At 43.2% G+C, this 24237-nt stretch overlaps 2 protein-coding genes across 2 annotated transcripts; both read right to left on the reverse strand.

Moving 5' to 3' along the window:
* Positions 1-7048: 7048 nt before the first annotated feature.
* On the reverse strand, positions 7049-8830 carry S100A12 (S100 calcium binding protein A12). Its single transcript, XM_049880516.1, has 3 exons — positions 8696-8830; positions 7829-7989; positions 7049-7320 (listed from the first exon to the last, which is right to left on the reverse strand). The coding sequence occupies exons 2-3, from the start codon at positions 7967-7969 to the stop codon at positions 7180-7182; spliced, it is 282 nt and encodes a 93-aa protein (XP_049736473.1). The 5' UTR covers positions 7970-7989; positions 8696-8830; the 3' UTR covers positions 7049-7179.
* A 14117-nt stretch (positions 8831-22947) lies between these two features.
* S100A8 (S100 calcium binding protein A8) lies at positions 22948-24025 on the reverse strand. The gene is made up of 3 exons (XM_049880519.1): positions 23919-24025; positions 23284-23446; positions 22948-23147 (listed from the first exon to the last, which is right to left on the reverse strand). Exons 2-3 carry the CDS (start codon positions 23422-23424, stop codon positions 23019-23021), a joined length of 270 nt encoding a protein of 89 aa, XP_049736476.1. The 5' UTR covers positions 23425-23446; positions 23919-24025; the 3' UTR covers positions 22948-23018.
* Between the last annotated feature and the right edge of the window lie 212 nt (positions 24026-24237).

The following is a 24237-nucleotide window of genomic DNA, read 5'->3' on the forward strand; positions in this document are numbered from 1 at the left end:
AATAATCCACCAAGTGGGATTTATACCAGGTATGCAAGGCTGGTTTAATATCAGAAAAACCATTATAATCCACCATAGAAATAAAACAAAAGACAAAAACCACATGATCTTATCAAATGATGCAGAAAACGCATTTGACAAAGTCCAACACCATTCATGATAAAAACTCTCAGCAAAATAGGAATTGAAGGAAAATTCCTCGACATAATAAAGGGCATCTATAGCCAACAGCCAATATCACTCTAAATGGAGAGAGCCTGAAAGCATTTCCCTTGAGAACAGGACCCAGACAAGGATGCCCTTTATCACCCCTCTTATTCAACATTGTGCTAGAGGTCCTAGCCAGAGCAATTAGGCTAGACAAAGAAATAATGGGCATCCAGATTGGCAAGGAGGAAGTAAAATGATCTCTATTTGCAGATGACATGATCTTCTACACAGAAAACCCTAAGGAATCCTCCAGGAAACTACTGAAACTAATAGAAGAGTTTGGCAGAGTCTCAGGTTATAAGATAAACATACAAAAATCACTTGGATTCTTCTACATCAGCAAAAAGAACATCGAAGAGGAAATCACCAAATCAATACCATTCACAGTAGCCCCCGAGAAGATAAAATACTTAGGAATAAATCTTACCAAAGATGTAAAAGACCTACACAAAGAAAACTACAAAGTACTACTGCAAGAAACTAAAAAGGACCTACTTAAGTGGAAAAACATACCTTGCTCCTAGATAGGAAGACTTAACATAGTAAAAATGTTTATTCTACCAAAAGCCATCTATACATACAATGCACTTCCGATCCAAATTCCAATGACATTTTTTAATGTGATGGAGAAAGAAATCACCAACTTCATATGGAAGGGTAAGAAGCCCCGGATAAGTAAAGCATTACTGAAAAAGAAGAAGAAAGTGGGAGGCCTCACCCTGCCTGATTTTAGAACCTATTATACAGCCACAGTAGTCAAAACAGCCTGGTACTGGTACAACAACAGGCACATAGACCAATGGAAAAGAACTGAGAACCCAGACAGAAATCCATCCACATATGAGCAGCTGATATTTGACAAAGGCCCAGTGTCAGTTAATTGGGGAAAAGATAGTCTTTTTAACAAACGGTGCTGGCATAACTGGATATCCATTTGCAAAAAAAATGAAACAGGACCCATACCTCACAGCATGCACAAAAACTAACTCCAAGTGAATCAAAGACCTAAACACAAAGACTAAAACGATAAAGATCATGGAAGAAAAAATAGGGAAAATGTTAGGAGCCCTAATACAAGGCATAAACAGAATACAAAATATTGCCAAAAATGACGAAGAGAAACCAGATAACTGGGAGCTCCTAAAAATCAAACACCTATGCTCATATAAAGACTTCACCAAAAGAGTAAAAAGACCACCTGCAGATTGGGAAAGAATTTTCAGCTATGACGTCTCTGACCAGCGCCTGATCTCTAAAATCTATATGATTCTGTCAAAACTCAACCACAAAAAGACAAACAACCCAATCAAAAAGTGGGCAAAAGATATGAACACGCACTTCACTAAAGAAGATACTCAGGCAGCTAACAAATACATGAGAAAATGCTCTCAATCATTAGCCATTAGAGAAATGCAAATAAAACCTACAATGAGATTCCATCTCACTCCAACAAGGCTGGCATTAATCCAAAAAACACAAAATAATAAATGTTGGAGAGGCTGCAGAGAGATTGGAACTCTTATACACTTGCTGGTGGGAATGTAAAATGGTACAACCACTTTGGAAATCTATCTGGCGTTTTCTTAATAAGTTAGAAATAGAACTACCATACAACCCAGAAATCCCACTCTTCGGAATATACCCTAGAGAAATAAGAGCCTTCACACAAACAGATATGTGCACACCCATGTTTATTGCAGCTCTGTTTACAATAGCAAAAAGCTGGAAGCAACCAAGGTGTCCATCAATGGATGAATGGGTAAATAAATTGTGGTATATTCACACAATGGAATACTACGCATCGAAAAAGAACAGTGATGAATCTGTGAAACGTTTCATAACATGGAGGAACCTGGAAGGCATTATGCTGAGTGAAATTAGTCAGAGGCAAAAGGACAAATACTGTATAAAAGCACTATTATAAGATCTTGAGAACTAGTATAAACTGAGAAGAACACATACTTTTGTGGTTACGAGGCGGGGAGGAGGGAGGGTGGGAGAGGGTTATTTACTGATTAGTTAGCAGATAAGAACTACTTTAGGTGAAGGGAAGGTCAATACCCAATACACGGAAGGTCAGCTCAAATGAACTGGACCAAAAGCAAATAAGTTTCTGGGATAAACTGAATGCTTCAAAGGTCAGCGGAGCAAGGGCGGGGGTTTGGGGACTATGGCTTAAGGGGACTTCTAAGTCAATTGGCAAAATAATTCTATTTATGAAAACATTCTGCATCCCACTTTGAAATGTGGCGTCTGGGGTCTTAAATGCTAACAAGTGGCCATCTAAGATGCATCCATTGGTCTCAACTCACCTGGATCAAAGGAGAATGAAGAACACCAAGATCACATGACAACTATGAGCCCAAGAGACAGAAACGGCCAGATGAACTAGAGACTTACATCATCCTGAGACCAGAAGAACTAGATGGTGCCTGGCCACAGCCGATGACTGCCCTTACAGGGAGAATAACAGAGAACCCCCGAGGGAGCAGGAGAATAGTGGGATGCAGATCCCAAATTCTCATAAAAAGACCAGACTTAATGGTCTGACTGAGACTAGAAGAATCCCAGCAGTCATGGTCACCAAACCTTCTGTTGGCCCAGGACAAGAACCATTCCTGAAGACAACTCATCAGACATGGAAGGGACTGGACAATGGGTTGGAGAGAGATGCTGATGAAGAGTGAGCTACTTGTATCAGGTGGACACTTGAGACTGTGTTCGCATCTCTTGTCTGGAGGGGAGATAGGAGGGTAGAAAGGGTTAGAAACTGGCAAAATTGTCACTAAAGGAGAGACTGGAAGGGCTGACTCATTAGGGGGAGAGTAAGTGGGAGTATGGAGTAAGGTGTATATAAGCTTATATGTGACAGACTGACTTGATTTGTAAGAGTTCACTTAAAGCTCAATAAAAATTATTTGAAAAAAAAAAAAATTCTGTGGAGCACGGTTCTACTCTAACACATATGGGATCACCATGAGTCAAATTCGCCACGAGTCAGGGTTGACTCAAAGGCAACTGACTTTTTTTAAATAGACTATGCGTATCAGAAGCTATTTTAAACCAAAGCCAAGACCGCAAATATTTTTAAGAGCAGCTTAGATAGTTTTGTTTTGTTTTGTTTTTTTTAAGATAGTTAAGGAGCCCTGGCGGCACAGTGGTTAAGAGCTACGGTGAGCAACAGCTGCTAACCAAAAAGGTTGGCAGTTCCAATGCATCAGCTTCTCCTTGGAAACCCTATGGGGCAGTTCTACCCTGTCCTATAGTGATACTATGAGTCAGAATTGACTCCATGGTAATAATGGGTGTGGTTTTGGTTTTTTAGATAAAGTTGCTCAGTATTAAACAAGTAACCAAGGGCAGGCAGTCAGACCGTATCTTTCAACATAGGCCTTTAGAGTAGACTGACCTTGTTGTTCTGCAGACTGGGGCTTCATGTAGCCCACTCACATAACTCTGTAGTCATTTCTGCTATGCATGGTATAAAATACCCATCAGATTTCAAAGACTTAGACTAAAAGGAAAGACTGTAAAAAAAACTCAATATTTTTTATTGTTGAAATAATATTTTGGATTAAATAAAATGTTATTAAAATTAGCTTAATTTGTTTCTTTTCACTTTTTTAAGGCAGCTAATAGTAAATTTAAAACTACATATGTGTCTCACACTGTATTTGTACTGGACAGCCCTGGTCTGGGGAGCCCTTCCCTAGCTGGTCTCCTTATTTCCACTCTTGCCTGCCTCCTAAGATCTGTTCTCCACAAAGGCAGCCAAAGTGATTTATTTGAAACATAAATTGAGTCATCTTATTTCCCTGCCCAAAACTCCCAGCAGCTCCCTAGCACGGAAAGTCCTCCCCACTGTCTATATTGTTATTTGCTGTCCAGTAGATTTTGACTCATGGCGACCCATGGTGTGCAGGGTAGAACTGTGCTTCATAGCGCTTTTTTTTTTCCCCTTCTTCAGTAAGTTTTTATTTTTTTAATTTTTATTGTGTTTTAAGTGAAAGTTTACAAATCACGTCAGTCTCTCATACAAAATTTATGTACACCTTGCTATATAATCCTAGTTGCTCTCCCCCTAATGAGACAGCACACTCCTTCTCTCCACCCTCTATTTCCGTGTCCATTCAGCCAGCTTCTGTCCCCCTCTGCCTTCTCGTCTCCCTTCCAGACAGGAGCTGCCCACATAGTCTCATGTGGCTACTTGATCCAAGAAGCTCACTCCTCACCAATATCATTTTCTTTCTTATAGCCCAGTCCAATCCATATCTGAAGGGTTGGCTTTGGGAATGGTTCTTATCTTGGGCTAACAGAAGGTCTGGGGACCATGACCTCTGGGGCCCTTCTAGTCTCAGTCAGACCATTAAATCTGGTCTTTTTACAAGAATTTTAGGTCTGCATCCCACTGCTCTCCTGCTCCCTCAGGGGTTCTCTGTTGTGTTCCCTGTCAGGGCTGTCATCGGTTGTAGCCAGGCACCATCTAGTTCTTCTGGTCTCAGGATGATGTAGTCTCTGATTTATGTGGCCCTTTCTGTCTCTTGGGCTCATAATGACCTTGTGTCTTTGGTGTTCTTTATTCTCCTTTGTTCCAAGGGGATTGAGACCAATTGATGCATCTCAGATGGCCGCTTGCTAGCGTTTAAGGCCCCAACCGCCACTCTCGAAAGTGGGACTCAGAAAATTTTCTTAATAGATTTTGTTATGCCGATTGACCTAGAGGTCCCCTGAAACCATGGTCCCCAAACCCCCACCCTCGCTACACTGGCCTTTGAAGTGTACGGTTTATTCAGGAAACTTCTTTGCTTTTGGTTTAGTCCAGTTGTGCTGACCTCTCCTGTATTGTGTGTGGTCTTTCCCTTCACCTAAATTAGTTCTTGTCTGCTATCTAATTAGTGAATACCCTTCTCCTTCCTTCCCTCCCCACTCTCATAACCATCAAAGAATATTTTCTTTTCTGTTTAAACTATTTCTCCAGTTCTTATAGTAGTGGTCTTATACAATATTTGTCCTTCTGCAACTATTTTCACTCAGCATAATGCCTTCCAGATTCCTCCATGTTACGAAATGTTTCACAGATTCATCACTGTTCTTTATCAATGAGTAGTATTCCATTGTGTGAATATACCATAATTTATCCATTCATCTGTCAATGGGCACCTTGGTTGCTTCCATTTTTTGCTATTGTAAACAGTGCTGCAACAAACATTGGTGTGCATATATCTGTTCATGTGAAGGCTCTTATTTCTCTAGGATATATTCCAAGGAGTGGAATTGCTGGATAGTATGGTAGTTCTATTTCTAGCTTTTTAAGGAAGAAACAAATCAATTTCCGAAGTGATTGTACCATTTTACATTCCCACCAGCAGTGTATATGTGTTCCAGTCTCTCCACAACCTCTCCAACATTTATTATTTTGTGTTTTTTCGATTAATGGCAGCCTTGTTTTTTTTTTTTGTTGTTGTTGTTGTTGAAGAGAGATGGAATCTCATTATAATTTTGATTTGCATTTCTCTAATGGTTAAGTGCTACAGCTGCTAACCAAAGGGCCGGCTGTTCGAATCCGCCAGGTGCTCCTTGGAAACTCTATGGGGCAGTTGTACTCTGTCCTATAGGGTCACTCTGAGTTGGAATTGACTCAATGGCGCTGAGTTTTTTTGGTTTGGAATGGCTAATGATCATGGGCATTTCATCATGTATCTGTTAGCTACCTGAATGTCATCTTTAGTGAAGTGTCTGTTCATATCCTTTGCCCATTTTTTCATTGGGTTATTTGTCTTTTTGTTGCTGAGTTTTTGCAGTGTCATGTAGATTCATAGAGTTTTTAATGGCTAATTTTTCAGAGTGGATCTCCAGGTCTTTCTTCCAAGGTGCCTCTGGGTGAGTTCAAACTGCCAATCTTTGGTCTAGTAGTCAAGAACTTAATAGTTTATGCCATCCACGGTTTATAAGCCCCTGCTTATCTGCTCCCTATTATCTTTATGCCTTTTCTCCCACCACTCCTGCCTCAGTCACTCCAGCCTAGGAATGTTGGCTTTGGTACTGTTCTCTAAGCAGGTCAAGCATTGCCCAGCTCAAGATCTTAGTCTCCATCTGCTGGGAACTCTTGGTCCCCTGATATCTGCAAGCCACCCTCCTTCATCTTTTTCAGATTTCTGCTTAAATGCATTCCTTGATCATCCCATCAAAACCAGCACCCCCTCCTCCACCACTTCTCCCCCAGCCCCACTCCCCTACTGTAGTTTTCTTCATGTCACTTGTCACCACCTACCAGTGATTTTTATCTTTTCACTTATCTTTTCATTTTCTGATAGAAAATGAAACCCGTTGCCATCAAGTCAATTCCAATGGAATAGGACAGGATAGAACTACCCCATAGGGCTTCTAAGGCTGTAATCTCTATGGAAGCAGATTTCCAGATCGACTGGTGGATTCAAACCACTGTGGCACTTAACCACTTAGCCATCAGTGCTCCTTTCCAGTAGAATTCAATAGAGTTGGATTTGTTTCTGGAATTTGTTTCCTTGTATGGAAAGTGGGGACAGGCAGGAGAGGGGCTGGATTAGAATGAGATAAAATGCAAGCTTCAATAGAATCCATGCTCCAACAGGACAGGGGCTTTGTCTCTTTTGTCTCTGACTATCATAGATGCTCAGTGAATATTAGTTGAAAGAGTGAATAAATGAAGGAACAAATGGTAGAAAATCAATAAATATTTGATGAACAAACGGGGAAGAAGGATCTAAGGGATCTAAATGAAAACTTCTAGAGGGCTGAGCATGATCAAGCCTGAGGACTATGGGCATGAAAAGAAAAAAAGGATTCAGAGACTGTTAAGAATGTTTTAAAAGTACATTTATTATCTATCACTTCCAAATTTTTTTTCCCCCTCAGGCAAGGCTAGTCTTTGGTGATGAAGTGAGGAGCCTCTTGGAGATGTTTCTAGGAAAGAAACCCTCAGAGAGCTTCCTATTCTTGGTGGATATGGTTATGGGCTGTCACCAGCACTTGGACCAACAGCTTCATAAACTCCCCAAAGCTGATCTGTCCATCACGATCAGTATCCAGCTCTTGGAACAATTTCTCAATGGAAGCTTTATCTTTGGAGTTCTAGGAGAAAGGGGTAGCAGAGTTTGTGAGCTCAGAACCTTCAAACAAGACCCTTCCCCTCCTTTCTCAGGCCCCCTATCCCTCGAAGCTCAGCTTAGGGGGACCCAGGAACATTAACTCATTAGCCAAAACTGTGGGGGAGAATCTCATGTGAGTAAACAAAGGAAGGAAAGAAGAAACTGTGGAGAATCATCCAGGAATCACACAAGGCTCGACCTGGAAGGTACTCCAGAGCTCACCTAATCCAGCCCCTCCCCTGTGTCTCCCCGCTTCATGTTTAAGGAAACAGATTCCAGAGAGAGGAAGTACGAGGAGTCTAAGGTGATAGGTGAGCCATGGAGAGAAGGAAGAGGAGCACCTGACTCACAGCCAGCAGAGGACATCCTTGGGGCTGTAACCTGGGCTGCCCTCTTCCCTAGTCCTTGTCCCACCATCATTCTTCCAGCTTTGACACTGTCCTCAGTAGAGAAGAGGGGGGCAGCTTGAGAGGAGAGAGGCCATCACCTACCTGGAGGGTTTTTGGAAGTTCCCTTGTGATCAGCTGCTTCAGTTCACCCTTAGTTAGGGTGTCAAAATCCCCCACCCTCACGGAGTACCGGTGGAAGACGTTAATGACTCCCTCCATGTATTCTTCCAGCGTCGTAGACATCTTCCTGGCCTTGAGTTGACCTGTGAAGAAACGCAGGAAGTCCAGCCCTGCCCTCTACCCCATATGCGCCCTCTCCTTTCTTTCTGCATCAAGGATTTAGAGGAAAGCATGTCTTCCCCAGCTCTGTATTGTGCTCTCTTGGCTCTGTGTTTGAGTGGTGCTGAATTTTTCATTTGTGGATAAGATGGGGAGAAGGACATATAATACCAACTAAAATCTAAAAGAATCAGGCTGGTGGCCCACGGTGTTTCATGCCACCCCATTCAAGAAGGAGGATTATAAGGAGGGCATAGCTCACTCAAGTTAACCTGGGAAGAGCTCTGGTTGATCTGGCTCTTTACGGTCCCAGGTGACGGTCTCTGTGTCACACCCCTAACAGACCTTCACCATCACACCCCACCTTAAAACCAAAAAACCAAACCCGATGACGTGGAGTCGATTCTAAGTCATAGGACCCCATACGGTTTCCAAGGAATGGCTGGTAGATTTTAACTGCCATCATTTTGATTAGCAGCCATGATCTTAAACACTGCACCACCAGGGCTCCCACTGTCCCTAAATCCTAAGGCTGGGTCTGCGTAGCACATCAAGAGCTGCTCTACTTGGAACAAAATGCAGTCAACCCAGAGGTGCTCAGGCAAATGTGGGGTTGTGGCTTCCAAAAGTCTGCAAAGTGGCCACCTGCAATCACTACCCTGTGGACTCAACCAAGGAAAGGGCACTTACCCCTCAATGCACAGGCTACACCGGAGCTGTAGGAAGGAGGAACACTGGTGAGGCATGCTGGGCCAGGAAGGTTTATATAAGGCACTCCAGGACTCACATTTGACCATGGGTGAAGAAATCTTCTCTCTGATTCATCTTGAGGCAATTACTGGGCATGATCTCTTGCTCAAGAGAAGCTTCTAACCTGTGGCTTTGAATGCAACATACACAGGCAGCTCAGATTGCAACCAACCAGTGTCCCACCCCTTGCTCAGCCTGAAACAAACATCCACACCCCTACCTTATCTACCCACACATCCTGTACCCTGTACATCCTTAACCCCGGGCCAGAGCCTAGACTTCATGGGTAGCTGCACCCCCTCTCTCTAATAAAGGGCTAATAAAACAGGTTTCACTGCCTGGAAGGCTCCTGCCTGGAAAGAGAAGGAGAAGAAGAGACTTTCGCTGACTGCTTATCACAGCAAAAATGATAATGACAATAAAAACAATAAAAGTGAATATGTAATGTGTAACTTAAAAAGAAAAGGGACATTAGGTAGAAACTAAGGAACTCAATAAATTGTGGGCTTGAGTTAATAATAATGGATTAATACTGACTCATTAATTTTAATAAACGTATGCTGGAGAAAGACCTAGCAATCTGCTCCCCTAAAGATTACAGCCAAGAAAACCCTATGGGGCTGTTCTAGTCTGTCACACATGTGGTTTGTGGTTGCTTTAGGAAAATCAGTTATTAGTTCCTCAGTTTTGGCAACCAAAATGTCACCTTAAAGCTCTTTTAGTTTATGGAGGGAGGGAAGCTAAGAGACCTCTCCCTGGGTTCCTCTGGGTTGCAAAGATAATCACTAAAGTAGAGGGTCCATTCTCAATAAGGATCTCAGGGTTTTCGGGTACGAAGGACCACTACCCCTATATCTCTCACCTCCTACCTTTCCCATCGCTCTCTTCTGGAACTTGGCAGTTAGAGAGAGATAGCAAGTTGGACTGGTGACCATGACCAAAGCGCCAAGGTACGAAGAGGTTATCAAAACCTCTGAGATACAATGTTTTAAATCTCACCTAATGTTCTCTATTCTGTACCACAGACTCCCCTGTTCTGTGTTAGCACGGTTACTGTGGCAGCATAAATTGAAAGGCTCAGAGCCTCAGACCCAACATGAGAAACCACTGAGGTCCGGACCTGGACCCAAGCCATCCTTGCAGGACAGCGTACATCAAGGGCTTGGTCCATTTATAGAACCACATGGCCAGTCCTCAGGAGCCACAGCATATAGCAAGGAGGATAAGTGAGTGAGACACTTTGTTGTGGAAGCAGAACAGATTCCAGCAATGGACTAAGAAAGCCCCTTGGGTGTTTGGACAATTCAGGGGTGAGAGAGGCTTCAAGAGAAGAAATTGAACAATTAGGAGCTGAAGCAATTGTTGAGAAAAATAAGATACATGTGGTGGATTTTCTTCCTTCCCTACCACACGTCTGTCAATTTGTCATACTGTGGTGGTTTGTGTGTTGTTATGATGCTGGAAGCTGTGGCGCCAGTATTTCAGATACTAGCAGTATCACCCATGATGTACAGGTTTCAGTGGAGCTTTCAGACTAAGATACTAGGAAGAAAGTCCTGATGATCTACTTCTGAAAATTAGCCAGTGAAAACACTATGGATCGCAACAGTATATTGTCCCATATTGTATGGAAGATGAGCCCCCTAGGTTGGAAGTCACTCAAGATGCACAATGGCTGAGACAATGGACTCAAACATACCAACAATCGTGAGAATGGCACAGGACAAGGCAATGTTTTGTTATGTTGTACGTGGGTCACCAGGAGTAGGAGCCAACTCAACAGCAACTGGCAACATCAATGGAATTTTATTCTGAACTTATGAAGTACATCACAACCATTATATTTTGGGGCTGCATCCAGCTAGTGTCAGCATTATGGACTAATTTGTTCCTCCAGAGTTAGAACCGACCAGTGTTTGACACAAAGCTGTGACCCTGCTAGGAATTTGGGTGGATGTGGACCATCCTAAGTCAATACTTTCTTTGAGGTTTCCAGTGAACGGGGATGAGGCTGAGCTTAAAGGGGTCTTACAGGATGATTTTTTGTGGTTGATGTTTGGTTTGGTTTTTCTTCCCCTCACCCATCTTTACTATTACATTCCATATAGTTTTGAAACATAAAAAAGGTTAGATGTAGCTTAGAAGCTATTTACAAGACCAAAAAAAAAAAAAAAGAAAGAACACCAGCAAACCTACAGGATGCTTTTAGTCCCCTGATAGATACAAGGTGTTTGGCTGAATATTCTAAACAGCAGAGAAGGAAAATAAAGAACTTTTTGTGCACTGAAAAGTCTAATTCTCTGAGAGTTCCAAAAGATAGCAGAGTAGGTACGTGTTTCAAGAATAATTTTTAGCATCCCTGCCTCAGACTCTGAATTTCTTAAGATGCTGAACATCATCCTGGAGAAAGAGGGTCTGGCTCACAGTGCCTGAGGTCTGGGAGTCCTGGGGATGAGGCCACCCCAGGGCTTTGAGGCTTGGCCTGCATCCTGAGGCTGGGTTAACATCCAGGGGCAGCTGTGGTGCTGATCACACAGCCCTCTGGGAGACAGTGAGGGCCAGGAGGACGTGATTGCCAGGAGTTGACATTACAGCCTCGAGGAATTTTAAGAGTGACAGCCATCTGAGAAAAGGGAAAAATTAAAGAGGCTGTGGGATGACTTTTGATTATACCTTGCAGGGCATTCATGGGCTTTGTCCATATCAAGAGGGAAAAGAGAGAGGAACACAATTCATGTGAGAAAGCCACTAAGTCCCTTGCACAGGCTGAGGCGCCAAGCTGGGAGTCTGAGTTTCCACTTAGAACATCGTTCCAGTAGGAAGTCTAAGAGCTTTGAAGGTCTGAGAAGGGACTGTTTCTGAGACAATCTCTAAGAGCCAGAGGGATAAAAAAGGCCATCCTTTAGCTTCACCTGTGGGGTAGAAGGTCATTTTCTCGTGACCTGAGCCCATGCTGCAAACTTGCCATTAGCATTCCAGAAATTGAGATTTAGCCTCAAAGGCTTAAGAGATGAACAGAAGTTCAGAGTGTGGAGCTCTGCATCCCTGGAGGATTCAGCTCAGTTAATGCCAACCTATCTTCCTGTCTCCAGTTGCAGATACCAAGCGGGGAGGTGATGAGAACTCGGGTCAGGGTAGATGTGCCTATGTCCATACCAGACACCTCTCCCATGGCCATCCAAAGAGAAGTCACTGGAGGTCATCACAGCCCCCAACCTGCATCCCACAGCAGAGAACAAGGAGAGGAGGAGAAAGAGTTTCCTCAGCCAGGATCAAGAGATCACCTCTTCCTAGCCTATGGGATCCCAATGATCCGAATCCAAATCATCGCATTATTGCCTTTAAGTCTAAAGCTGTTGTAGTCATTGTTCAGTCTTAGGTCAGCCTGGCCGACCAGAGACTCCACTAGACTTAGTGGAAACCCTGCCAGAGGATATGCTCCAGCTCAGAAGTATAAGGTATTGGGGTTTGTATATCAATATGAGGAGTTACCACCTGAAGGAGATGGTAGGAAATTCACCTCTTATTCAAGTTCCCTGCAGCGTTCCTTGAGTGCCCCAGAAGAATCCACCCCCAAATGAACTGGCTTCCTGTCAGGCACACCAATCCTTGATCTGAGAGAAAGGATTTTTGGAGAGAATTGACTGTTCTTCAAAAAGACTAGACAGACATTTTTGGGCAAGGAGGGATATGCAAAAGCGACCCTCTAATGGAGACAGAAATAAGATGCTTGACCAGATGAGCAGGGTTGCAGCAAGTTGTACAGAACAGGTAAGGCAGAAAATTGTCCCGAAGCAGTTCTATTTTGTTCTGTTGGGCAATGGTACTGGGATTCCTGCTCTCTGACACTTGGTGTGTAGTCAGCAGGGATGTTGGCCAACATGGGGGAAAGAAATCTCCTCGAGGTATGAGGTAAGAGAGGCCTACTGGCCCCACCCAGATACAGAGTCAGGAAAAGTTCTCTGAAGTCGAATGACTATGAGGAAAATGGGAGGCTAGGCCAGTGACACAGGAGAGAGCTATTTCAGGAACAGCGATAGCTGCTGATAGAAACTCTTCCAGACACAGCTTCCCTGTGTGCTTTGGTAACAATGCCTGATCATCATAGTAGGAACTAAAAAGAGAGGAACTTGTTGACCAACACAGAACACCACAGAGCCAGGACAGGGGCCTGGCACATCAAGGATGCCCAGCAGAGCTTGATAAAGAAGCATCATCTGCAGAATTGTTCATAATGGCTTCAATATCAGGTCCTGCAGCAAATAGAAGCAACCACAAAAGAGGCTGCTCCTATCTGTTCCCTAGTTAATGAGAGCAGAATTGACCCATAGGCCCCCACTGGCCTGAGAATGTCCTTGGCTCAAGAAGGCAACACCAGGCATTGTGGGAGCATGAGCAACTAATTGGAAAAATTAAAGATATGTGACTGTAAATGATGAATCAAATCATATCTACTGCACTTTGGGGTTCCTTGGAAGACTCTTATCTTCATCATGGATCAATTGGTTCTCCTCGAATTGGAGCCAGAGGCTTTTTGAGACAGTAGCTGTAATTCTGTTTAAAGTTTGAAATCAGGGATAAATGTGGTGTTGACTATCAAATGTTAGTGCAGGGATGGGCTGAGGTTGATGCTTTCAAATGCTTGGGCAGCACAGAGTGGTTGGCAGAATATTCTAAAGGGAGAAAAAAGCAAATGTAGCTTTTTTTTAAGTCTGCTGAAAAGTCAATTCTCTGTAAGACCCAGAATAGATAACAGAAAAGGGAAGCACATCAGAAATTATTTTAAGGCCCTTACTTTACACTGTAGATTCCTAAATATCTGCACTTCTTCCTAGAGAATAGAGCTCAGTATGTCATGTCTCCAGAATATTAGGGTATGGTACCATCTCCCCTGCTCCAAACCTGGATATTTCAGGGGAAGGCTGTGGAAATGGCTATTCAACCTACAGGAAAAACCAAGAGATACCAATATGTAAGTGTATTTTCCAGAAACGATATTAGCACCTCAGGGAAAGAACTAAGTCCATCTTGGCTGGCGCACTTACTAAAAAACCTGCAACAGTATTCAGAAGGAGGAGAAGTGAAGGAGGCAATGAAATGCATTCACAGTAGTCCCTACAGAGTCTGCATTTGCTTCACACAGCCAATGCCTCCAGAGGTCCCATAACCTCTAATTTATTTTTCTTATCTTATAACACCAGCTAGGATCTCCAATACAATACTAAATAGGAGTGGTAATGTGGTCATCCTTGTCTTCTTCCTTTCTTTAAAGAGAAATTCCTGAAGTTTCTTCATTAAGTATATTTGTTATTAAGATTTGATAGATAACACTTAATCAGGAGATTTCTATGAGAAAAGCGGGAAAGAAATTCAGAGCATCTACATTTCAGTTAGATATTTTGCTCTAGAAAGCACAGTAAAAATATGCCATAGCAATACAGATACTGATCAAGCTTCACTGGATCCAGTCCATGCTGGGACCAGGTTGGTGAAGAGCCACCTTTCTTCAGCTAATTAGGCCCATTGAGGGGGAAGAGAAGGAAGCTCCTATCCACAGAGCGTCAGGTATAGGCCATTTGAAAGAGTTTCTATGCCCTGACTTAGCAGCCAGTTCAGGCCATGACTTTGCAACTCAGACAATTATTTACATGGGAACTTCTAAAAACTCCTAAAGCTGGAAGGCAGTCTACTCCACCCCAAGAAGGGGAGGTATTACTGGAACAAACCCTTAGAGCTTAGGGCAATCAACATACCAGTCCTCTTACTCTATACGTGGGGCGATTATCCTTGTCTAAAGGATTGCTCATATCAGGAAAAAAAAAATCCACCAATAGTTCAGATTCATAGACATGTCTGGAAAAGCCCTGGATGGAGGTGAGGAGCCCAAGAGAGGAGTTCGTTCTGGTACCTGCTCCTCCCACTTGCCACCCCTGAGCAACAGAGACCCTGTAGGGAGGATAGAGGCCAGAAAGGCAGGCACGATAAGTACTGCCTTTTCCACGCATGGATGTAAAGCAAACCAGAAGAGAGCAATTTAATTTCTTAATCATGGTCTCTCACCTGGTTTCTTACCTGGAGACAGGGGTCTAATCCTGGTTCTGCGACTAGAGGGATTAGCAAATGTCTGCAAGTTTTTTAACCTCTCTGAGTCTCCTCATATGCAAGATAGAAATAGTAATTACCTCTCTCATAGAGTTGTTATAAGAAAAAAGTAAGATAAATTATCACAATGTCTAGTGTTAAAAAGGAAAGCTATCAAACACTGTAAGCCCATGTCAAAGTTTTTGCTTTTGCTGTGTGTATATACCATAGTTTGTCCATTCATCTGTCGATGGCCACTTAGGTTGTTTCCATCTTTTTGCTATTGTGAATAATGATGCAATGAATATGTCTAGTTATGTGATGGCTCTTATTTCTCTAGGATATATTCCTAGGAGTAGGACTGCTGGGTCCTATGGTATTTCTATTTCTAGCTTTTTAAGGAAGCACCATATCGTTTTCCAAAATGGTTGTACCAGTTCACATTCCCACCAGCAGTGCCTAAGAGCTCCAATCTCCCCAAAACCTCTCCAATATTTGTTATTTTCTGTTTTTTTTTTTTAACTTATGCCAGTAATGTCAGGATGAGATGGTATCTCATTGTGGTTTTGATTTGCATTTCTCTAATGGCTAGTGATTGCAAGCATTTCCTCATGTAATTGTCAGCTGCCTGAATGTCTTCTTTGGTGAAGTGTCTGCTCATATCCGTTGCCCATTTTTCAATTAGGTTGTCTTTTTATTGTAGAGGTGTTGGATTTTCCTATAGATTTTAGAGATTAGACCTTTGTCAGATATATCATAGCCAAAAAATTTTTCCCAGCCTGTGGGTTCTTTTTACTGTTTTGATGGAGTCTTTTGATGAGCATTAAGTGTTTAATTTTTAAAAGATCCCATTTATCTAGCATATCTTCCTGTGTTTGTGTATTGCTAATTATGATTTGTATCCTGTTTATGCTGTATATTAGGGTCCCTAGTGTTGGCCCTATAAATAGAGGTTTTTCTGGGTAGTGTTGTTCCTGTAAATAGAAACAGTAATTACCTCTCTCATAAGATTATTATGAGAAAAAGATGAGATGAACTACTACAATGTCTAGTGTTAACAACTATCAAACAAATATAGAAAGCCCAGTTTTTTCTTCCATGATCTTTATAGTTTGTGGTTTTATATTTAGGTCTTTGATCCATTTTGAATTAGTTTTTTTGTTTGGTGTGAGATATGGGCCCTATTTCATTTTTTACAGATGGACATCCAGTTTTGTCAGCATAATTTGTTAAAAAGGATGTCTTTTCCCCATTTCATGGACTTTGTCAAAGATCAGGTGGCCATAGGTAAACAGATTTACAACTGGGTTCTCAATTCTGTTCCACTGGTCATTGCGTCTGCCATTGTACCAGTACCAGGCTGTTTTGACTACTGTAGCTGTATAGTAGGTTCTGAGGTCAGGTAGTGTGAGTCCTCTTATTTTATTCTTCTTCTTCAATAATGCTTTACTTTTCTTGGGCCTCTTTCCTTTCCAAATAAAGTTGATGATTAGTTTTTTCATGTCACTAAAGAATATTGTCGATATTTGGATCGGGATTGCATTGTATTTGTAGATTCCTTTGGGTAGAATTAACATTTTCACAAATTTGAGTCTACCTACCCATGAATATGGTATGTTTTCCCATTAATGTAGGTCTCTTTTGGTTTCTTGCAGTAGTGTTTTGTAGTTTTCTTTATATAGGCCTCTATAGATTTATTCGTATTAGGGGCTAGTTATAAATAGTAATGCTTTCCTGATTTCCTTTTTGTAGTTCTCTTTATTGGTATATAGGAATCCAACTGATTTTTGTATGTTGATCTTGTATCTTGCTAGTCTACTGACTCTTTCTATTAGTTCCAGCAGTTTTCTTGTGGAGTCGTAGGGTTCTGTATGTATTGCATCATATCATCTGCAAATAGGGATAGTTTTACTTCTTCCTTGCCAGTGTAGATGCTTTTTTTTTTTTGCCTTATTGCTCTAGCTAGGACTTGCAGCAAAATATTAAATAAGAGTGGCAATAAAGGACATCCTTGTCTTGTTCCTGTTCTCAGGGTGCATGTTTTCTGTCTCTCCATTTAGAATGATGTTGCCTGCTGGTTTTGTATAGATGCCCTTTATTACGTTGAGGAATTTCCCTTCTATTCCTATTTTATTGAGAGTTTTTATCAGGAATAGGATGTTGAACTTTAGCAAATGCCTCTTCTGCATCCATTGAGATGATCATGTATTTATTTTGTTTTATTTATGTGGTGGATTATGTTGATTGAATTTCTAATGTTGAACTACCCTTGCATACCCGGTATGAATCCCACTTGGTTGTGGTCTATTATTTTTTTATATGGTGCTGAATTCTACCAAGCCATGGTAAAGAACAATGATGAATCTGCAAAACATCTCACAACATGGATGAATTTGGAGGGCATTATGCTAAGTGAAATAAGTCAATCACAAAAGGACAAATACTGTATGAGACCACTATTACAAAAACACATGAAAATGTTTCCACACAGAAAGAAACAATCTTTGATGGTTTCAAGGAAGGGGAGGACTGGGGAAGGAAAAGCACTAACTAGGTAATGGATAAGCAGTGACTTTGATGAAGGATAAGACAGTACACAATACTTGGGAAGTCAGCACAACTTGACCAAGGCAAAGTCTAGAAGCTTCCAAACTTCCTGAAGGACAGAGTTACTGGGCTGAGCATTGGGGACCATGGTCTCAAGAGACATTTAGCTCAGGCATAACATAGTTTATAAAGAAATTGTTCTACATCTGACTGTGGAGTAGCATCCGGGGTCTTAAAAGCCTGCAAACAGCCATCCAGGATACAGCTACTGGTCTCATCCTGGCTGGAACAAAGGAGAAATGAAGAAGACCAAAAACACAAGGGAAAGATTAGTCCAAAGGACTAATGGACCATGACTACCACAACCTCTACCAGACTGAGCCCAGAACACCTAGATAGTATCCAGTTACCACCACCCACAGCTCTGGCAGGTATCACATTAGAGGGTCCCGGACAGAGCAGGAGAAAAATGTAGAACAAAATTCAAATTCACAAAAAAAAAAGAAAGGCCAGGCTTGCTGGTCTGACAGAGACTGGATAAACTCCAAGAGTATGACCCTGGACACCCTTTTAATTCAGTACTGAAGTCATTCCTGAGGTTCATCCCTCAGCCAAAGATTAGACAGGCCTATAGGGTCACTATGAGTTGGAATCAACTTGATGGCAATGGCTTTGATTTTTTGTTTTTGTTTTTTTAATAGAGCCAACAATAACACATGTGCGGAATATGCTTCATAGTTCCATTCATGCATAGGAGACAAATGGGCACACCAGTCCAAAAGCAAAAATGAGAAGGTAGGAAGGGCCAGGAAAACTGGACAAATGGAAACAGGGAACCTAGGACAGAGAAGGGAAGAGTGTTGACACATCATGGGGTTGGCAATCAATGCCGCAAAACAATCTGCATATTAACTGTTTAATGAGAAACTAATTTGCTCTGTAAACATTCACCTAAAGCACAATTAAAAAATAAAGAAATGTGATTTTTGTTTGCTTGTTTTTAAGTTTCTGCTTTCATTCATTACTGAGAAAATCAGCAAGGGAGATTTTTTCAATTTATTTTTTTCTTTAAAGAAAGGCTGGTTTGAAGAATATTTGACAATATATAAAGACAGCCAAGAAAGGAACGCCTAAGTAAGACTGATAAATTAGGTACAAGAATCTTTTAACTTTCAATAGGATGATAAAAATCCTAACGGTCTCGGGTGTAACTTCTATAAACCAAACCAAACCAAACCCAGTGCCGTTGAGCCAATTCCAACTCATAGCGACCCTATAGGACAGAGTAGAACTGCCCCATAGAGTTTCCAAGGAGCACCTCGCAGATTCGAACTGCTGACCCTTTGGTTAGCAGCCGTAGCACTTAACCACTATGCCACTAGGGTTTCCACTTTAACTTCTATACCAGGCTATAAAATCTTATTAACCCAACCAAGCAGATGTAAACTGTCTACTTCTTTATCTGTTGTGAATTGTTCATCAAATATACTGTGCCAACCAAGCCACAAAAGTGTCAGATGGTAGAATATTAACAACTAGCAAGGACTTGCTACTCTAGCATGAGATAAAAAATGTAAGCAATCGCCATTTTGTCTTTTTCCAGGTTTGAAATGTCTTTTTCTGGGTTTCTTTCTTTCTTCTGCACTGACTCGAAGCAGGAGCACAATAAATGTTGGCAGCTTCCCTTCTCTTCAGCCTGCGGGGATTTAGAATGAATTCCCCCAGCCAGGAGGCAAGAAGACTAGCTGGCATCTGTGACTCAACCAAAACTCTCTTGCTCCCAAGTGAAGGGATGTACAAGTAAGTCCTTTTCATTGAAATAAGCTCTTTCACTCAGCTGCTGGAGATCACTTGCCCAATTCCAGATCCTTCTCCATGCCCTTTAGGACTTTTATCACAACCACTAGGAACTCGCTGAAGTCAAGAGCCCTGCTATGGGTGGGTGGAGAACCAGAGTTTCAGGCAGGGTATCCATACAGTCCCCGGAAATCTCAGCGGCCGGATCTGCCTCAATCGGTGAACCAAGGGCTCCTTTGTGGGTTCAAATGTTGCATGAGGTTTCTCTGCTAAACTACTATTTCTTAACTTCCCACTGCCTTGTTCTGCTTTCATAGCTGAGGAAACAGGAAACCAAATCACCTTGCTCAGGGCCACAAGCCATGTCTGACTCCACCCAGTGGTTCCTGTAACAGGCACAATCTTGTTTGTAAATTATAATCTCCAAGGCCGCCTCCTTCAGGTGCCTCCCTTACCCCACCTCTTGCTCCAGGCTGTCAGGGCCAACTGGGCCTCCTTCCCTGGCCCATAAGCTCAGAGATCAACTGTTGGTAGGTGAGTATTGGCCCAATTCTTCACAAAGAGTAGCCTTCACTTGTGGTGAAACCCCAAAGGACACTTCCAGACCACGGTCCCCAGGGTCCCTGTAGGTAGGTGCAGGAAAAGTGGACTCCTTGGACTTTCAACTAAAGGCAAGCAGAATTTATAACAGTAAATCCCCCCCTCAAAAAAAAAAAAAAAATCAACAGCAATTTTCGAGTGGGACGTAAGATACTGGAATAAGTCGCCCCACCTGCCTACCCAGACACACACACCACCAACAACCACCACCATCACCACCAGCACCGTGAATCACTGAGAGGCAGGATCTGGTCACGCTCTCCTTTTGTGGTGGTATTGTTGTTGTGATTTTTGTTGTTGCTGTTGGAACATTTCCCATCTTCTTTTGCATGACCACATCTGAGAGCACTGCTCAGCCTTGAACTAAGTGTTGGGGGAAATTGTACTTGGAGGAAGTTATACCAGTACCAGTTGCTATCAAGTTGATTCCAACTCATGGTGACCCCATGTGTGTCAGAGTAGACTGTGCTCCACATGGGTTTTGTGGAATTTTTTTGCTTGTTTTTATTTTCCATTGACTGATTTTTGGTAATAGATCACTTTTCAGAAGGCCTTTCTTCCTAGTTTGTCTTAGTCTGGAAGCTCCATTGAAACCTGTTCAGATCACAGCAACACACAAGCTTCCACTAACAGATGAATGGAGTTGCATTGGCTGGGAACCTAACCCAGGGCTCTTGTACGGAAGGCCAAAATTCTACCACTGAACCACTAATGCTCCATGGGGTATTCAATGGCTGATGTTTCAGAAGTAGATTACTAGGCCTTTCTTTTGAGATGCCTGTGGATGGACTTGAACCTCCAAACTTTCAGTTAGCAGCTGAGCACATTAACCATTTGCATGACCCAGGAACTCCAGAGGAAATTGTAGCACATATGTATTACTGATGAGCCTTGATGGAACAGTGGTTAAGAGCTATGGCTGCTAACTAAAAGGTTGGTAGTCTGAATTCTCCAGCCACTCCTTGGAAACCCTATAGGACAGTTCTACTCTGTCCTATAGGGTTGCTATCAGCCTGAAACAACTCAGTGGCAACAGGGAGGGGAGTGCCTCTCAGAATGCATAATCACCATTTCTATAATTCAGAGATTGTGTTCTACTGGCTCTGGTGGAAGGTGAAAGCACTGGCTTTGAGGGACAGGTAAAGCTATCCTTCAACAAAGTTGAAAAAGGAAGTTATTTAATCCTGGGCCTTCCCACTTGCTCTGGCAGGAGTTCATCTCCATACTCTGATGACCAGACACCCCCACCCCATTTTAGTCCCAATCTTAACTCTCAGCTAGCTGTCAACCATTCTCACTGATGTATAAACTAACAATAAAACTGCAAGGTAATTGAAGTGTTGATGAATAAAGATTTAGGCTGTAACCTTTCTCTGCTCATTTGAATTTTATTAAGATTAAAGTCTACTACAAACAAAAAGCCCAATGGCTTAAAGTGAGTAATCTGCAGTGTCAGAAGTCAGGTAATCTAAGTGGTATTTTACTGAGGAGAAGAGTGTCCTCCTGAAGTCCTGAAGGGATTAGCCACCTCCTCTTCTCCTCCTGGAGACCCTAGTGGCATAGTGGTTAAGGGCTATGGCTGCTAACTAAAAGGTCAGCAGTTTGAATCCACCAGGCACTCCTTGGAACCTCTATGTGGTAGTTCTACTCTGTCCTATAGGGTCACTATGAATTGGAATTGACTCAATGGCAAGGGTTTTGGTTAGTTTTATTCTTCTCTTCCTGGGCAAGAAGAATTCCTGGCTTCTCCAAAGAAGTACCACCACCAGCGCAGAGAAAGGTCCCTCTCTGCAGCCCAGGCTCCTGGGATCCAAGCCACTATACTCATCCCAGAGAAGGATGAAGGGTCCCAGCTGCTGTTTAAGCAGCGTGTGCAGCAGCTTAATGCCTTGTCCAGTGCAGAGGGACCCCACCTAGCCTTCTTCTCCCAGGGGCCCAGCATACCTCCAGCTTCACAGGGCAGGAGATTTTGGGACGGGTTTGGGCAGCAGGGTAGGAACTGATTTAACCCTTAGCAACACACAACCCCACAAAAATGGAACAGCCCACATGAAAGAGCAATGATGATGGTAGTACTCCGCCTTTCATTCCTGACTGCCAGCAGCTAGGAAAAGTGTTCTTAACCTTTTTGGGGGATCTTTGGAATCTGCTTATACACATATACTCAAAATGATGTGCTCAATTGCAATTCAATTTCAGAGATACATAGGCAGACTGAGTTAAGAACCCTGGCTTAGTGATTCTGGTTGACAGTTGCCTACCCCTTCCCCACCACCAACACCATTGCCCCACCTCCTGAGTGGAAACAGCAGAAAATTTCCCATGCCACAGCATAGAACCCCAGCTTGGAGTTCGAGTTCTGGTGAGAAGTGCCAGTTCATCTTCTGGCCTTTCCATGTTACCAGGCTCTTGGAAAAACCCACGGACATAATGATTGGGAAGTTATGTTAGATAATTCGCTGATCCACAGAGCAGAGATGCCATAAGGCAGGATTTGAGTAACCTATTCTTTGAGTTGAGTTTTACGAATGTATTGTTCTATCTGCCAATTACTTTATTACTTAATTAAGTTGGAAGGTTGGGAACAGGGATGAAGCAGGAAGCTTCCAAAATCTCTAAGGACAAACCCAAGGGTGGAGCCAGGTCTACTCTTACTTAATACAGGGCTTTAAACTTCCACATACAGTCCAGCCACACACAGTCTCTCTCTCTCTCTTTCTCACACACACGCACACACGCACGCATGCACGCACTCTCTCACTCCTATGTACCTATCTCCTTAGCTTCCCAAGAGTCACATCTAAGCCATTTAGTTTGGAAACTAAAATTTAGCTTAGAGAGCATTACCAATTTTCCTTATATCAACCTCTTCCCATAAATCACCCATTTGGGAACAACAAGGAAAATCATCAGCTATGGTAATATATCACAGACTTTTAGAATCCTTAAGTCCTAGAATCAATGACTCAGGACTGTGGGGGCTGGAAGAGACTCAGAAATGGTTTGGGGAGACAGTGGGGAGGACACCAGACGTGTGGTAAGGACTGAAAGCTTATGAGAGGTGGGGAATGGGGGGCAAGAGGTTCTTTTCCTTCCTTTGGGTTTCCAACCCTACCTCAGTCCCAGGAAGTTGATCCCACAAAAGAAAAGCAGGAGACTAAGGGAGCTCAAGACACCAATTACTTTATTATTCTGCACATACACGTCCAGGGGCCCAGCCCCAGGGCCCAGTAGCCTGCTACTCTTTGTGGATATCTTCATGAGCTATCACGCCCATCTTTACTACCAGGATGAGGAACTCCTCGAAGTTAATGGCACTATCACTATTGACATCCAACTCTTTGAACCAGGCGTTTGCATCCTTTATCTGTCAGGATTGAGGAAAAAAGCAAGAGTGTAAAGATCTCAGCGAGAACTGAGTCACAAAGCCTAAAGCAAGGAGGGCCAAAGGCCCAGCATCATCATAGCCAGGTAGAGAACACGACCACACCTGCCCTCCTCACCCTCAAATAGCGGCGACCCTCCGTCTCTAACAGCTTCTGAAAGTCGTCCCTGTAGAGGGCATGGGCATTCCCCTTCAGCAGAGAGTACTTGTGGAAGACTTCAATGAGCGAGTCAATGGCTCTCTCCAGGTCGGTCAGCATGGTGCCCAAGGTTTTGCCTCACCTGGAAGAAGGAAGCCACATGCAGAATCCCAGGATGGGGATGATGCCTCTGCCCAGGGCAGAGTGAAGAGTGGTGGGGACACACAGATGGTTCATCCCCCATAGTAATGGTTTCACCTGTCCTGCACCATTCAAATAATTCATCCAGAGGATGACTTTGGCTATAATGGGATAGGGTGGGATGCATGTGTGAGAAGGGTAGGGTCCACACATGCACAGATACACACAATTGCCTGCCAGCTCTTCCAACACCCCCACCCTTGCCCAAGAAGGCCCAGCTTAGGAAACACGCATGCCTTCACCCACTGGAAAAGGGCTCAGAGGACCCCGCCCCAGCAGCCTCCTGCCTGTCTCCCTCTCCGCCAGAAGCCCCTGATCTTTGCTCCAGACCTCCCGGAACTTTCTTGCTTCTCCTTCAGAGACAGCTGCTCCACTCCCCCGAGCTTCCCCCATACTGTGACAATCCCACATACCAGGTCTCCCCGAAGCAGACTTGACAAAGGACATGCAGGGCTGAGCGCCAGCTCCCTTTTATAGCAGGTAGGCCAGCTCAGCCGCCCAGGCCTCGGGCCATTCAGAGGCAGCAGCTCCCTGCTACGGTTGCTACAAACCACCAGTTTCCCAACCAGGTGAATTTGGCAATAACTTCGAGAATGGGGATTTCTGACGGGGTGAGGGGGGAGGAAGAGTGGAAGGAGGAAGCTGTTTGCCGAGCAGTAGTTTGCCTGGCAGGAGAGACCAGCAAGAGACGTGGGGAGCACTCATTTTCTGGGCTGCTGGCATCCACTGGCT

This window comes from Elephas maximus, chromosome 3 (assembly GCF_024166365.1).
Source record: "Elephas maximus indicus isolate mEleMax1 chromosome 3, mEleMax1 primary haplotype, whole genome shotgun sequence".
Classification (NCBI taxonomy): domain Eukaryota; kingdom Metazoa; phylum Chordata; class Mammalia; order Proboscidea; family Elephantidae; genus Elephas; species Elephas maximus.

Coding starts and splice junctions, on each gene's coding strand:
- S100A12 (XM_049880516.1), bottom strand. CDS start 7,969: ATGTCTACGACGCTGGAAGAATACATGGAGGGAGTCATTAACGTCTTC. Junction 7,321..7,828: donor AACTTCCAAAAACCCTCCAG/GTAGGTGATGGC, acceptor CCTTTCTCCTAG/AACTCCAAAGATAAAGCTTC.
- S100A8 (XM_049880519.1), bottom strand. CDS start 23,424: ATGCTGACCGACCTGGAGAGAGCCATTGACTCGCTCATTGAAGTCTTC. Junction 23,148..23,283: donor AGGGTCGCCGCTATTTGAGG/GTGAGGAGGGCA, acceptor CAATCCTGACAG/ATAAAGGATGCAAACGCCTG.